Consider the following 16855-nt stretch of genomic DNA (forward strand, 5'->3'; position numbering starts at 1 on the left):
TCTATCCCCCAACTACAGTCTATCTCCCGACTAGTCTATCCCCTGACTACAGTCTATCCCCTGACTACAGTCTATCCCCTGACTACAGTCTATCTCCCTGACTAGTCTATCCCCTGACTACAGTCTATCTGACAGTCTATCCTGACTACAGTCTATCCCTGACTACAGTCTATCCCTGACTACAGTCTATCCCCTGACTACAGTCTATCCCTGACTACAGTCTATCCCCTGACTACAGTCTATCCCCTGACTACAGTCTATCTCCTGACTACAGTCTATAGTCTATCCCCTGACTACAGTCTATCCCTGACTACCCTGACTACAGTCTATCCCCTGACTACAGTCTATCCCTGACTATCCCCAGTCTATCCCCTGACTACAGTCTATCCCCTGACCCTGACTACAGTCTATCCCCTGACTACAGTCTATCCCTGACTAGTCTATCCCTGACTACAGTCTATCCCCTGACTACAGTCTATCTCCTGACTACAGTCTATCCCCTGACTACAGTCTATCCCCTGACTACAGTCTATCCCTGACTACAGTCTATCCCCTGACTACAGTCTACAGTCTATCCCTGACTACAGTCTATCCCCTGACTACAGTCTATCCCTGACTACAGTCTATCTCCTGACTACAGTCTATCTCCTGACTACAGTCTATCCCCTGACTACAGTCTATCCCTGACTACAGTCTATCCCCTGGCTACAGTCTATCCCCTGACTACAGTCTATCCCCTGACTACAGTCTATCCCTGACTACAGTCTATCCCCTACAGTCTATCCCTACAGTCTATCCCCTACAGTCTATCTCCTGACTACAGTCTATCCCCTGACTACAGTCTATCCCCTGACTACAGTCTATCCCCTGACTACTATCCCCTGTCTATCTCCCTGACTACAGTCTATCTCCCTGACTACAGTCTATCCCCTGACTACAGTCATCTCCCTGTCTATCTCCCCTGACTACAGTCTATCCCCTGACTACAGTCTATCCCCTGACTACAGTCTATCTCCTGACTACAGTCTATCTCCCTGACTACAGTCTATCCCCTGACTACAGTCTATCCCTGACTACAGTCTGACTACAGTCCCCTGACTACAGTCTATCCCCTGACTACAGTCTATCTCCTGACTACAGTCTATCTCCTGACTACAGTCTATCCCCTGACTACAGTCTATCCCCTGACTACAGTCTATCCCCTGACTACAGTCTATCCCCTGACTACAGTCTATCCCCTGACTACAGTCTATCCCTGACTACAGTCTATCCCCTGACTACAGTCTATCCCCTGACTACAGTCTATCTCCTGACTACAGTCTATCCCCTGACTACAGTCTATCTCCTGACTACAGTCTATCCCCTGACTACAGTCTATCCCCTGGCTGTTTATTGCTACACTGAGCATATAAAAAGTTTAATCAAGGTATAGATTTATTCACTGAGATCTCACAAACTACTAGTAAAACAGCTCGTTTTCTTCAATACCGAAGTTACCACGTATCAATCAGGCTCTGAGATATTTTACGTAGCAATAAAACAGATGTTGGTGATGATGTCTTTCATATTCCATGGATAGCGCAGTGCTCCTAGACCTCATTTGGCTGTGCAGTAGGTCATACCAGGACGTTGTGAGGTAAAATAATAATAATAATCATGCAAGATGGTAAACAGGCATCAGTGTCAGTGGCCTCAGATGATCTTAAGGCTGGAACTGTCAATCAAAAGCAATTACGTATTTATTTTATAAAACATTATTTTATAAAACATCATTGCACAATATCAGACATCATAATTAGCATAACTGCACTTGTCTTCAGCAGCTCAGAGAGTGTGGTGTGAGTGTGTGAAGCAATTAGACGGGGAACCGGCCAGCAAGAATGGAAAGAGATGGGCTGATCTCAGATATCATACTGAGAAGTAACTCAAAAAGTGTTAGTAAAGTAATCCTTATCAGTCATAAGAGTTTAATTAGTATCAACTAATTGCACTGCAGTTAAGAGTCCCAACAATCAACTGGATGACTGACAAAGCTACTTAGAAGTTCTGCTGCAAGGTGATTGGGTATCAACGATGCCTGTGTCGCCAGAGAGGACATAGTCACTGACATGTCACTCCGAGATACTGGCTTAATACAAAACACAGACATGTTGCTTAGTAGTTGCCTCCCGAGGCACCGGGAAGTTCAGCCCCACGGGATTTTAACGAACAAATGCTGCAAATCATCACACTCCATTAGAATACACCGTTTGTTGAATTAATGAACCAGTCGCAAACTTCGTCAAAAATCATTTAATGGGACAGAGGCTTTAAAAAATATGACATGTCCAATAAATAGAGAATAAAAAAAAAGGAAATGGGATGGAGACTACAGCTACACATGTTTATTATATTCGCAAAAGTCTGTCCTTAACGCGGACAAAAAAAATACTGTTTTAGCAATTACCAAAACATGCACATTCAATAATCCCTACGGACAAAATACACAAGACTGTGACTGTAGAAAAAAAGGGGACAATGACCGACAATTTGCACAAATTGCAACTACATTTTCTACAGATGAGGTACAATAACAATCTGGTTGGCAGTTACTGGAAGAGCTGGATGAGGTGCTCTATGCATGTGTTTACAACAACTTGTAACAAATCAGAACACAACAACAAGACAATTAGCGCAAGCGTCCATCCAGTAATACAGTGCATTGCTGTGATTTAGTAGTCCTGCATTTCTCCAAAGCCAAACAGGATACCTTCACAATAACACAAGCCTGAACACAAGCACTAGAACCATTACACTCATTCTGATGTCATTGATAACGTGTCTGATTGAATTGTGTCAATATTACTAAACATGGCTGCTGGCCTCTCATCCAGAGCCGAGGACTAGAGGGAGGGGATTGTCCAGAAACCTCGCTGCTGTGACAGTATATTGATAATCATGACCAATACGAGTCAGTTTTGTCTTCACATTGCTATTGCGGTGTTGTTTTCAGAGATTGTGTGGCAGTGGGAAAATGATACATCATTCTAGGTGTTCGGAGAACACTACATAAGTCTACAATTGCAGCTTCTGTGGGGCTGAAAGTTCTTAATTTCGTCTCCTGGATACCTGTGCACAAATTCTGCATTGTCCAAATAGCTTCTCTATTGTCTGACTCCAAACGCCACTCTCTCACCCTCCCTCCCGTTTCTCTCCAGGCTTCACAGATGAGTCTCTCCAGTCCTAAGTCTCTCACCCTCCCTCTCACTTCCCTCCAGGCTTCACAGATGAGTCTCTCCAGTCCCAGGTCTCTCCTCCTCCCCCTGGGGTCTCCTGCTCTCTGCAGCGGCTGATATCTTGAGGGCGTCTCCTGGTGACTTGGCCTACGTCCTTCTCCGCTTGGCTCCACCGGGGCTGGAGGGGTTGCTGCTGGAGTTGAGTACCTTCTCAGTTGCACGATTCCTCTTCCTCTTATCTGCTGCCTCCTTCCCTGGGCCACCCTCAGAGGAAACTTTCTCTCTGTCTCTGTCTCTCTCTCTCTCCTTGTCTTTGCTGACGGCCCTCTCTGTCATCTTCACCGAGGAGTTGCTGCCTGAGAGAGAGGAGGAGAGAAAGAAAAGATTGAGTTGTCAGGTAAAGGGAGAGGGGTTTTGGAAATGATTGAAGGTTCAAAATATTCTGCATCACTCAGTCCAAGTTCTGAAAGTTGACCTGTGAAACCAAATGTTTTAGATCCTCTCTCAGATCAGTGACGGCAGTGACTGCTCTCTCAGATCAGTGACTGCTCTCTCAGATCAGTGACTGCTCTCTCAGATCAGTGACTGCTCTCTCAGATCAGTGACTGCTCTCTCAGATCAGTGACTGCTCTCTCAGATCAGTGACGGCAGTGACTGCTCTCTCAGATCAGTGACTGCTCTCTCAGATCAGTGAAGGCAGTGACTGCTCTCTCAGATCAGTGACTGCTCTCTCAGATCAGTGAAGGAGGCAGTGACTGCTCTCTCAGATGAGTGAAGAAAACAGTAAGTGACTGTTCCTACAGTGACTGTGACATGGTAGGGTATGATAGACTCAAATGAAGCCTGTTGTTATTCTAGTGTCCGGCGATAGGCTAGTGTTTGCTGTGTACATCCAATGGGAATATCATGTACCTTAGAGCAGAGTCACAGTGGAGGACACAGAGGACCAGAGTTGAGTTCAACAGACAAACACCATTCAAATAGTATAAAGAAAGGAATGTCAGAAGAGTGAAAAAGCAGGTTCAAGATCACCGTCCATTTGAAGCTTGCCATTATATCTTCTAAGTCATAAAACTCCCTCAAAGCAACATAGAATTATACATGTAAAACAAATGGCATGCCATGCTTGAAAATGTTCTCAAACCTAAGTTAAAAGGAGAGAAAAAGAGAAACTGTTCTGTGCACTAGGCGGGCGGTCGCTCTAAAGAACCTCTGGTTCTGATCTGTTCTACACCGAGGTCAAGCTGGAGTTTTGGAACAGAGCAAACGAGTTCTTCTGTCCATACCTCTCAAAATCCTGGCCAGCAGCCATACAGGGACTCAGACCTTTAAAACCAGCCAAATGACAAGAGCTAGGAATGCCGCTTTGTGAGCCAGAGGAGAAGATATGTACGGACCTAGTCCAAATAAGGCTCACGTCAGACAGAAAGAGGAGTTATGTACGGACCTAGTCCAAATAAGGCTCACGTCAGACAGAAAGAGGAGGAGTTATGTACGGACCTAGTCCAAATAAGGCTCACGTCAGACAGAAAGAGGAGGAGTTATGTACAGACCTAGTCCAAATAAGGCTCACGTCAGACAGAAAGAGGAGGAGTTATGTACGGACCTAGTCCAAATAAGGCTCACGTCAGACAGAAAGAGGAGGAGTTATGTACAGACCTAGTCCAAATAAGGCTCACGTCAGACAGAAAGAGGAGTTATGTACAGACCTAGTCCAAATAAGGCTCACGTCAGACAGAAAGAGGAGTTATGTACAGACCTAGTCCAAATAAGGCTCACGTCAGACAGAAAGAGGAGGAGCACATGAGGTGAAATACAGCTAATGTAATTGAATGAGGGAGAGAACCTTCTTCATGCGTGGCTGGGGAGTCTCGTTCTTCTTTCAACTCGTCTTTCATGTCGTCCTCAGACACCAGTTTACCTGTTCAGGGCAGGAATAATATAATAATATGCCATTAAGCAGTCTAACCGCGTCTTATAGTCATGTGTGCATACATTTTATGTACAGTCAGGTGGAAGAGAGATGTATACATTTGTATTTATTACATTTATTTGAGCAGGGACAATGTACAAAATAACAAATGTCTCAGTAACGTACCAAATTTAGCAGCTAATTTACATCCTCAAGCCAAATATGGACTTTCTAGTAACTCAGCATTTTTGTAAGTATGGTGGATTCTGAAGAGAGAAGAGAAGAGAAGAAGAGAAGAGAAGGAGAGGAGAGAGAAGAGGAGAGAGAAGAGGAGAGAGAAGAGGAGAGAGAAGAGGAGAGAGAAGAGGAGAGAGAGAGAGAGAGAGAGAGGAGAGAGAAGAGGAGAGAGAAGAGGAGAGAGAAGAGGAGAGAGAAGAGGAGAGAGAAGAGGAGAGAGAAGAAGAGAGAGAAGAAGAGAGAAGAAGAGAGAGAAGAAGAGAGAGAAGAAGAGAGAAGAAGAGAGAGAAGAAGAGAGAGAAGAAGAGAGAGAAGAGAAGAGTGAAGGGAGAGGAGAGTGAAGAGTGAAGAGAGGAGAGGAGAGAAGAGAGAAGGAGAGAGAAGGTTTACCTTCTTTTACTTTTTGAATCATCTCCTCTGGAAGATTGAAGCTCTTCTCTGAGTTGGGAAATGGCAATATTTCTGACTCATGCTGCAGTGGACAGAATGTGTGACAGTATTCAGTGTTAAATTACAGAGGAAAGATAGTGGCTGACTGACTCTAGAACATTCCATTTCAAAACGGCCAGAGAAAGATTAAGACGCTCTACTCACCAAGGCAGACATGTCATACATAGTTCCCAGGTGGTCCCAGATCACCTTTGATGACACTTGCCTCCCAATATTCTGACTGAATTTATCCCGGATGCAGATCATGTGAAAGTGGCGATTTACCCCTGCAGAGAAAATAAGTATGTAAAGCAACGTCTTCAAAAAGTGGGAGGGAAAAAAAATGTAATACAAAAAAATAACATTTGTCAGAGACTCCAGTCACCCAAGTCACAGACTGTTCTCTCTGCTACCGCACAGCAAGCGGTACCGGAGCACCAAGTCTAGGACCAAAAGGCTCCTTAACAGCTTCTACCCTCAAACCATAAGACTGCTGAACAATTAATCAAATGGCCACCGGACTATTACATTGACCCCCGGTCCGCCTCCATTTGTTTTGTACACTGCTGCTACTCGCTGTTTATTATCTATGCATAGTCACTTCCCCCCCTACCTACATGTACAAATGACCTCTAACCGGTACCCCCTGTATAAAGCCTCGTTATTGTTATGTTACTTTTTATTCTACTTTAGTTTATCTGGTAAATATTTTCTTAACTCTTTACTGAACTGCTCAGTCGGTTAATAAGGGCTTGTAACTAAGTGGCAGAGGACGGCAGGGTAGCCTAGTTGTTAGCGCGTTGGACTAGTAACCGGAAGGTTGCAAGTTCAAATCCCTGAGCTGACAAGGTACAAATCTGTCGTTCTGCTCCTGAACAGGCAGTTAACCCACTGTTCCTAGGCCGTCATTGAAAAGAAGAATTTGTTCTTAACTGACTTGCCTAGTTAAATAAAGGTAAAATAAATAAAAATGTCACGGTATTCGGCGCATGTGATAAAATACATTTTGATTTAGGATGGCAATCTGACAACGGATAATGATGCTGCATTATTAGTGAACGTTATGTGCACAAAAGTAGATAGAGTAGCAAGCTGGCTAGCTGGTTTATTTGTTATAATAATGCACATCACGCTATTGCCATATGGATACTTATTCTATTAAATGTTATTTTTTTAAACTCTATTATTGATTATTCTACCGCAATGTTGATGGAGTTAGCAAAAGATGTCACTGCACCTTTTAAACCTGCAGTAAACTGTGTCCTTGACTAATACTACAGTAGTTAACAGCATGCAACATACAAAAATAAAGACATACACTTGAATTTGTCACAAGAAGCTGCTTGTGTTAGAATTTCCAGATGTATGTCAGCTCAGGAATAAACTTAACTAGATACCTCCTTGAATACATTTGGCCAACACTTTTAAGACAAAAAGAAACCTGCACCGTTGGACAACAAGCTGAAATGAGGGGTGGGTATCATGTGTGTAACGTTCCCACAGAGTAGCATGCTTTATTCACCAAGAAAACCACGTAGTTACTTCTTAATGTTTGTCCATAGGCTAACCAGAGTCGGCACAGACATGTTTCGGAATAAAAACCTAGTGAGGGAAAACTTCAATGAAATAGCCCATCCCCTACCCGGTATCTTATTTCTGCCGCGATACAACTTTGTATGCATTGTTTATTGGCAACCTTGTTATTTACCAAGTTTTTGGAACAGATTCGTTCCACAAATTATAGCCACCGCTAAAAATGGTCAACAACGGTGGGAGTTCATTGATATGCGTAATTGTCTGACTATATATGAATAGCTGGCTTGTTAACTTGTTATGGGTAAGCAGGCTTAGGTTCTCCGCGTCGGGTCTCCACTACAGCCCGGGGATGTTCAGGCCTACACGATTAACACACTAGCTGGTTAGCGGTTTTATTCTTACCTACGGGTTTGTGACCGAGCATCGCATGGAACAGACACACCTCGACTTCTTGACTCCATACGACCGAGTCTTCGATGGTACTGATGCCCGACTCTGCTTGAACAGCTGGAACAAGCTCGGCTTCCCCCATGCTGTTGTCCTTCTCCAATAACAAAACACTGAAATCAAAGATTTTAACAACTGACCCAAATGAACACAAAAAACACCACAGCAGGCTGTCTTATTCTTCGATTACATTAATGGTGGGGGGAATCCAATATGTTGCATTACCGCCCCCTGCTGAATTATAGTATAGATCCATTACACTTTGTGATACAGAAATTGGAAGGGGAACAAGGAAAAATAAAAAATATATAAAATAAAAAAATATTTATATATTAACCTACAATCTAACGCTACACGCATTAAAACCCAACACCTTACTCCACTACTTTAACCCTATCTGACCCTACCCCAGACCAACGGCCTGAGAGGACGGAGTATGACCACTCAACACACCCTGTAACTCTTCTGAAGTAAAATATCGTAGCCCCAAGTACTTCTCTGCAGCAGCCAACACAACATCTATTTTGTATGAGGGCTACCTGCACCACTGTCTCCGTTTCCTGGCAATATTCACACTTTCCTATTGGATGCTTTCCTATTGGATGCTTTCCTATAGGATGCTTTCCTATTGAATGCTTTCCTATTGGATGCTTTCCTATAGGATGCTTTCCTATTGAATGCTTTCCTATTGGATGCTTTCCTATTGAATGCTTTCCTATTGAATGCTTTCCTATTGGATGCTTTCCTATTGAATGCTTTCCTATAGGATGCTTTCCTATTGAATGCTTTCCTATTGGATGCTTTCCTATTGGATGCTTTCCTATTGAATGCTTTCCTATTGAATGCTTTCCTATTGGATGCTTTCCTATCACATTTAACGTCTTATTCAACTAGCTAGTGTCCCACCCTTCATCGGGTAAAATTAGACTCCTCACTTCTGTCTCTTCCTGCCATCCTCCCCTCCCTGACTTTCCTCTGTACTTGTAATAAATACCTGCCCTTAGTATCTCTATTCCACTGCTCCTGCCATCTCTGCACCATCACTGTCCATATCAGGCTCTTTGCCTCAGCCTTGCTCATTGAAACTACATCAACACCCCCACATGGGCTGGGACCCAAGTAAATCTTATCTGTATTCCCATCTGTCTAATCCCGCCATGGGTTTGGAGCACCTCATAAAGCAGGTCTTGTCTGCTACGTGAGCTAAAGGACTGCAGACTCATCCACACTGCACATGAATCAGAGCAAATAACTGCTCTGTCAGGCTTGACTTCCTCCACCCACTGCAAGGCCAACAGTGTGGCCATCAGCTCCCCTGTATATACAGCCAGATGATCTGTAATACGTTTCCGACTCCCCCCCCCCTCCCCCCCCCACATTCCTGCACTACAAATGCTGACCCAGTACATCCTGTCCTTGGATCTTTTGAACCATCTGTGTAAATGGCCACAACATCCTGATACACAGTATCCAGACGTCTCTTAAACCAATCAGATGGATCAACACCCTCCCTTCCTTTCAAGGTCTCTCCAACACTTTGAGGTTAACTACTGGAGGCGGGAGTGGCCATGATGGGTTCAAAGGAATATCCCCCATCTCCACCTGTAATGCAGACACAGGGGAGGTCTGAAACGCCCCACTACATATTCTGAGTCCTTGACCCTGTATGACATCTAGCCTTTCCAATGAGGTCCGGGCTGCCGAACCATACAGTATACTGCCATAGTCTATTACATATGAGGTCCGGGCTGCCGAACCATACAGTATACTGCCATAGTCTATTACATATGAGGTCCGGGCTGCCGAACCATACACTATACTGCCATAGTCTATTACATATGAGGTCCGGGCTGCCGAACCATACACTATACTGCCATAGTCTATTACATATGAGGTCCGGGCTGCCGAACCATACACTATACTGCCATAGTCTATTACATATGAGGTCCGGGCTGCCGAACCATACACTATACTGCCATAGTCTATTACATATGAGGTCCGGGCTGCCGAACCATACAGTATACTGCCATAGTCTATTACATATGAGGTCCGGGCTGCCGAACCATACGCTATACTGCCATAGTCTATTACATATGAGGTCCGGGCTGCCGAACCATACACTATACTGCCATAGTCTATTACATATAGACTATATCCAAAAAGACAGCTACAACAGTCTCCTTGTTCACCCGAGCCTTCCTCACCTCTTCTTCTAAGCAGAGCACTGGGACCATAGTTCCCCTCCCCTTCCTCACCTCTGCTTCTAAGCAGAGCACTGGGACCATAGTTCCCCTCCCCTTCCTCACCTCTGCTTCTAAGCAGAGCACTGGGACCATAGTTCCCCTCCCCTTCCTCACCTCTGCTTCTAAGCAGAGCACTGGGTCCATAGTTCCCTCCCTTCCTCACCTCTGCTTCTAAGCAGAGCACTGGGACCATAGTTCCCCTCCCCTTCCTCACCTCTGCTTCTAAGCAGAGCACTGGGTCCATAGTTCCCCTCCCCTTCCTCACCTCTGCTTCTAAGCAGAGCACTGGGACCATAGTTCCCCTCCCCTTCCTCACCTCTGCTTCTAAGCAGAGCACTGGGACCATAGTTCCCCTCCCCTTCCTCACCTCTGCTTCTAAGCAGAGCACTGGGTCCATAGTTCCCCTCCCCTTCCTCACCTCTGCTTCTAAGCAGAGCACTGGGACCATAGTTCCCCTCCCCTTCCTCACCTCTGCTTCTAAGCAGAGCACTGGGACCATAGTTCCCCTCCCCTTCCTCACCTCTGCTTCTAAGCAGAGCACTGGGTCCATAGTTCCCCTCCCCTTCCTGAACCCACTCTGATGTGGCCATACTAGCCCCCTGCTCTCCAGGAAGTAAGTTAACCTCTCCGTAATCATACTTTCCATAATCTTACCTTCATGTGATGTTAAAGCTATTGGCCGATAGTTAGTTAGCCTCATCGGGTCCTTCCCTGTCTTCCAGATTGGTCCCACTACTGCCTCCTTCCTGCTGCCTGGCTGTTTCCCCTCATAAACTCTGTTGTACAACACCAATAACCCAGCCTTTACCTATCGTCCATTTCATCTCTGCCATGGTAAATTGTGTATTCAACGCATCATTTACATCCTCCCGCCTACGTCTCTCGTTGTCTCTCTCCCGCTCTGCCCGTCCTCTGAAAAATGTGCAGAGTTGTGCACTTGGACAAACGCTTTGGCCATGATCTCTGCCTTCTCCTCATCTGTTACTGCCATATCCTCCCCACTCATCAACACTGGAGGATCCCACTCCCTTCTCATCATCCCCCACACTTCTCCCACAGGTGTCGTCCAATGGTGTCACAGAACCGACGCCAACACAACCTCTTTGTCTGACGGATAGTTCTCCTCACCGGGGCCTGGACCTGCTTATACTGAATCAGATGTTTGAAGTAATGTGTCCTTTTCAGTACTCTAAATGCTCTGTTCCTACTCCTCACTATTTCCCCACACTCCTCCTTCCACAATGGGACTGCTTTCCTCGTCCTTAGGTATAGCCTCAGCAGCTGCCCCCACTAAAGCTGTTTAGAGTGGAAATTCCAACTGGGTGCTTCAGATTAATGCATCAGGTGAAACATCTGGCTCCTTGTTCTATCTGTGCTTCAAACAGCCCAGTCAAACAGAGAACAGCACCCCTATCACACTGGTAAAATTGTTAGCCAACTGGGATGCTCTTTCATTCAGAAAGGATTGATAGCCACCCTACTTTGATAGGCTATAATAATATAGTTATTTTTTCATTGCATCTATTGTAGGCACACAAACTGAAGTAAATGTACTGTATATCTGTGACATGGATACACGAGGACACATTTAAGCAGGGCATTCCATTTTGGTGGCCCTCCTCATGCATAAACGGTGGACAGAGGGCGTGTCTCGGTGTCTAGCCCCATGTCACTGCTTGGGGTTGCACTGTGTCCAGTCTAGAGTCTACAATCATGAAAAACGTTCTGTCACTTCATCGCCAAATGACTGGCTATGAAAATAATGTAAAGGGCTGTCTGTACTATCCGTGTACCACCACAAGAGGGCGATACACGACCCTGTGTCTACTTGCTTCAGGAGGCCTATGTTTAGTGCAGTAGAATGAAATACAATGGAATTGACACTATTGAATTGACACTAACTCGTCATGATAAAGTAGGCTATGAAATAAAATTATTATTGAACAGAAGATTTGCATGGATTCCGTTTTTTACCATCTTCGTTGCCTCTTTCAGATGCATTGAATAATATATTGTCATGTATAACGTTTTAATGGCACATTGCTTTATATATTATTTTGATAATTGGCTACATTTCTTAGTTATGTTCTTATCCAACATAGTAATATTATTATAGTCTACAAAGAGTAAAGAGTTGTGCCAACTATAAAATTAATTTCCAAATTTGAAAGGAATTACCTATCTTGATTAGACCAGTTTATGAGCAAAGTGAACTCTTGTAATAGGTGTCACTCACCTGACCATTATAGCCTACTATTATACAAGATGTGACAAGGGCAGCTACGGTTTCTTTGTCTCTGTTTCACATGACCTCAGCGCGTTATAACCATTAGTTTAATGTGCATGGCTCAACAATGGAATTCCAACAGAAGTTAAAATAGCTCAACATAAGCCGGGAGAGTGCAGGACAAAACTATGATAGATAGTAGTCCTCTATTTAACAGTTGTATTTATTTCCATTCCCAGATGTGACGCGGCTCTAAATCCCCTGCAGTGCAGTACGCACAGCTGCGGCGCTAATGTTTTAAAGCCGAGTCAGTGTGGGATTGTGTTTGTGTGATAGCATCGTGCCAAGGGCAGGCGGGCCCAGACTGAGAGGCGCCGCCGCACACCTGGCGAAGTTCAGGTTAAGTAGCCTCACATTCCTCGACGCACAGCTGATTGAAACATTAACAAACAGAAATCCGCGAGCCAGGCTGCAGATGGCCCGGCATCGCAGCCAAGAAAATAGACTCGCTGTGTGTGTGACAGAGAGAGAGAGAGAATACTAGGGAAAGTTAGAACAACTTTGAAACTATGAATATGAGAAAATAAATCCTAAATCAATAATTCTTATATATTCTCTCAACCAAAATAATTTAGTTTATGAATATTCATGAACCTCTTTTAGGGCTGTGATGAATGCCTTGGTACTCTTAAAAAAAGGGTTATTCTGCTCTCCCTGTAGGACAACACTTTTTGGTTCCAGGTAGAACCCTCTGTGGAAAGGGTTCTACATGGAACCTAAAAGGGTTCTACATGGAACCTAAAAGGGTTCTACCTGGAACCAAAAAAGGGTTATTCAAAGGGGTATCCTATGGGGACAGCCAAATAACCCTTTTAAATTCTAGATTGCACCTTTAATATTTAATTTGATTTTTTTCCAAGAGTATAGGTTATTTCAATTAGGAGAGGTTTTATATTTAAATTACACAATGATAAATGTCTATTATGAAAACATCACTAGCCTATTGAATGCGCTCTTATTAAATAGTTTGGATAACATTCTAGTGTAGTAGCTGTGTAAAGTTACTAACTATATATTAGCCTCATTGATGTTTTCATGCAAGTATTGTGATCACCTTATTGTCGCGGTTGTTGAACAAAATACTGTAGTTGTCATGGTTTGGTTACTTAGTAGAGCCAAAGACATGTTCCATGCCTGCCAAGACTATGTTCTGTCTGGCAATCTAACCGTTACAAGTGAATGTCTGACCCGCAGTTCAAACCAAGGTAGTAGGTCTACAGCGAACACCACGTGTTGTGAATAAAACAGGCAAGATTCAAAGAATGAAGAAAAGGCCTTATTCTCACCTAACATATATTGTTTTAATAAAAACACCAGAAGTACATTGTTATAAAAACAATATTGGGGATCACATCTGAATCATTGTAATATACAATACAAATATAGCTCAGCAATCTGAGAAATTGACATTTTAAAATATAAATATTTTCTACATATAAATTGCTCAAAATACAGAAAAGATAACAAGGAATGAAAGATTATTTCGCGTAAAAGTCCAACATGTATCAACATCTAAGAGAGCTCGTTGGGTTAGGATGCTGTTGTTGATGACCATCCTCAATCTCAGCTCGACCAGCAACGCGTCTTCACCGAGCGCGCCGCTCTTCTTGGTGACAGCAGGACACCTGTGGCTGCGTGGGGACAGCTCTCCTGACCTGACACTTCGTAGTTTCAACTCAGAATGTTTATCTACGCATATCATGGATTTTCACGTCGCTTCACTGCTTGATACAAGGCATAAGATGCGACGAAATGTCATCCATGGCTGGCCAACATCGTTCTTCATGTTGCTTCGGTTAACGGTTATATCTGTTGCTTGATCAGCGGCAGAGAATTCTGTCATCGGAGCATCCGTTCTGTGAAAAGGAAGAGGGGTAATGGTACATTTTAACACAGAGATAACTTGGTTTTAGCACAGGATTATGCAGGAGTTTCCTTTTTACACTTGAATATGTGATTCATGGCAATAATATATTTTCCTGAAATTGCGTTGATGGAATTGTTCTGTACACATACCTCCACAGAGATGCTGGCGATTTCTGCATTGAGGGTTGTCAGAGGGGTCCGGGGTGCATCTGTGGCCTGCTGTTTGCCGGGTGCGTCCAGCTCGACCTGTAGGTCCCAGATATAGTCGATGACATGCTGCAGAATCTCCATCTTACTGGCTTTCTTGTTGGCTGGCAGAGTGGGCACCAGCTCCTTCAGCTTGCTGTAGCAACTGTTCATGTCCTGCAGAAATACACTCATCTGCTCGTCCAGCATTGGGATCTTGCACTTGGAGATGGCCATACTCTGTTCGGAGAGACACCGGACCATGTCCTCGGTGTTCTTGAGAGTGCAGGTAGATCCGACAACTTTCATTTTCTCTTGTTCTGACGTCTTGAAGAGTGAAGAGCAATATACGAAAAAGAGGTAAAGTAGATGCGAGTTCTGGTATCCTGGTGAGAATTCTTAGACTGTTACAGTCAAGCGAATTTTAACAGTTTGTGGCTCTGAAGGGAACTCACGCTGCATTTATCTCTCCAGCAGGATTCGGGGAGTGACTAAAGCGGGTACATTTTGAAGCGTTGGACCAATGAGAAACTCCCGCATGCATCGGAGGGGCGGTCCTCCAGTCCTCGCTACCATTAGAGACGGGGTGTTTATCAATCTTTACAATCTGCTAAATGATGGTGTTACAAATGGAAACAAATTTCCCAGCTGTCCTTTGACCGTGGACTCTGCAGGTGTAGAGACCGCCCGGAGACGTGGGTGTGGAGTTTAGTCATGAAGAATGCTGCAATAACTAGATTAATAGGCTTTTAACTGTAGACCGATTGGAACTCAATCTTACGGTAAATAACCTGACCTGTCAGAACAATATAGGTTTTTATTGGGGATGTCTATAGCCTACTGAAAAAAAAGCCAGTCCATTTATCATTTCGATAAAATAGAGAAGACGAACAAGCATTCTGCACATCCCAGCTCTGCAGAATGCTACCCTCAAAATACATGTTTTTGTTTATAAGTATTATGTTTTAATCAACTGAAAAGTGCATAATATCGCATTTTATTATACACTAAATACATCATTCTGCATTTGACCATTCAACAAATCTTATCCAAATTAATGTTTTAATAGCATCAATTAATTTGGCAGTTATTTAGCAGCTATAGATTTTGCATTATTGTATGCAAATTATGATTTAAAGTATAAGGTAAAAACTTAAAATGTATTTAAAATAGCATTTCATTAGTAGACGGATCTCATGGATTCACATATCCTATGCAATAAATCTCTTTCAATTTACAAATCTCAATAGTTTACACACATTAAGCCTTAAATCTTCCAATGAATAGTTTCACCGATTCGTTGACATGTTCCCACTGAGCGCCGGGCGGTATGTGAATTGCTCTGTTTTGAATCTTCCACAGATCGTCCAAACAAGCTGACGCAGACCGCCAGGCGCCAGTTCCGCGACGTCACCCATTCATGTAGTCCCTGACGGCTGTCAGCCCGGCGCCGCGCGGGCGGTGTCCATGGAGACCTCAAACAACGGGGCTCACAATCCCCCCATTCACCTGCACAGCACAAACCCTGAGAACAAACTGTCTGCCCAAAATCGTTATTCATTTATCACGTTAAACCACTCAGTGAAGAGATTACTGCCCCACACACCTGCAAACTGCCATTGTCTCTAGCTTGCTCACTCAAGCTCCAAAGGCTTGTAAAGGAAAAAAAGACAGAGGGCTTTGAATGTAAAATGACAGTTCCTGAATTCCTTCAGTTAGGTACTCCCCTTCTTTTTTCATAAGGAAATTCCTCAAGTAAATCATTGTATATTTTACACTGATATAAAATAACTTATAATGTTGCAGTTTCAGTGCCTGTCTATCTGGCTGTAGTCCACCAGAATTAGATTTTAAGTCGTTTTTCTTTTTACTTAGTAAATAGATTCAAATAAATTTCACAACTTGTATAATTGTGCTGAGTTTTCCACAAACTTGCAATTCATTTGGAGACAGAGAACCAAACAAGAGAAGGCACAAAGTGAAAACGGAGAAGAATGTAATTGTTAGCATCTGGTATTTCCCCCCAAAATATATGCGGTTTGAATGAGTAATTCAGTTGGTCTATGTGAAATGCTCAAATAATGCACTGGAAATAAGGCATGTGGAACATTCATTTTTGATCAAAGCATGTATCATAATTAAGTGCATGGAATTGATTATGCAAATGTAATTAAATCAGCATTTCTTAACTAGACAATTAACCCTCTTTTTTTTTTAAGTCTTGCATTTTACTTATACTCGCTAAGCATAACTCATCTTCTTCTCCAGCCTCTAGAGAGAGTTGTTGCTGTGTGAGGAGAGTGACATCCTCTTTCACAGGTCATGTTGGGGATGGGGAGAGCCAGTGGTCTGAAACAATGGGAGTGCAGAGCAAGTATTGTGGGAGAAAATCTTGTCTGGAGCCAGTGAGTCTGGAGCGCCCCTCTGCTCTCTCATCCAGCTTTTGTTCAGTTGCAGAAGCTATCAGCACTTCCTACTGACACCAACAATAACCCCA

At 43.6% G+C, this 16855-nt stretch overlaps 2 protein-coding genes and 1 long non-coding RNA gene across 3 annotated transcripts; 1 reads left to right on the forward strand and 2 right to left on the reverse strand.

Annotated features, from left to right (window-relative positions):
- Positions 1 to 2276: 2276 nt before the first annotated feature.
- On the reverse strand, positions 2277 to 7978 carry LOC112222362 (MRG/MORF4L-binding protein). The gene is made up of 5 exons (XM_024385152.2): positions 7732 to 7978; positions 5959 to 6080; positions 5755 to 5836; positions 5062 to 5136; positions 2277 to 3571 (listed from the first exon to the last, which is right to left on the reverse strand). The coding sequence occupies exons 1-5, from the start codon at positions 7859 to 7861 to the stop codon at positions 3363 to 3365; spliced, it is 618 nt and encodes a 205-aa protein (XP_024240920.2). The 5' UTR covers positions 7862 to 7978; the 3' UTR covers positions 2277 to 3362.
- Positions 7979 to 13585: 5607 nt separating this feature from the next.
- On the reverse strand, positions 13586 to 14806 carry LOC112222363 (DNA-binding protein inhibitor ID-1). The gene is made up of 2 exons (XM_024385153.2): positions 14323 to 14806; positions 13586 to 14162 (listed from the first exon to the last, which is right to left on the reverse strand). The coding sequence occupies exons 1-2, from the start codon at positions 14665 to 14667 to the stop codon at positions 14127 to 14129; spliced, it is 381 nt and encodes a 126-aa protein (XP_024240921.1). The 5' UTR covers positions 14668 to 14806; the 3' UTR covers positions 13586 to 14126.
- A 62-nt stretch (positions 14807 to 14868) lies between these two features.
- On the forward strand, positions 14869 to 16552 carry LOC112222364. Its single transcript, XR_002949137.2, has 2 exons — positions 14869 to 15140; positions 15721 to 16552. It is a non-coding gene; the product is annotated as an uncharacterized LOC112222364 (long non-coding RNA).
- Positions 16553 to 16855: the final 303 nt, after the last annotated feature.

Source organism: Oncorhynchus tshawytscha, linkage group LG22, assembly GCF_018296145.1.
Source record: "Oncorhynchus tshawytscha isolate Ot180627B linkage group LG22, Otsh_v2.0, whole genome shotgun sequence".
In the NCBI taxonomy this organism is placed as follows: domain Eukaryota; kingdom Metazoa; phylum Chordata; class Actinopteri; order Salmoniformes; family Salmonidae; genus Oncorhynchus; species Oncorhynchus tshawytscha.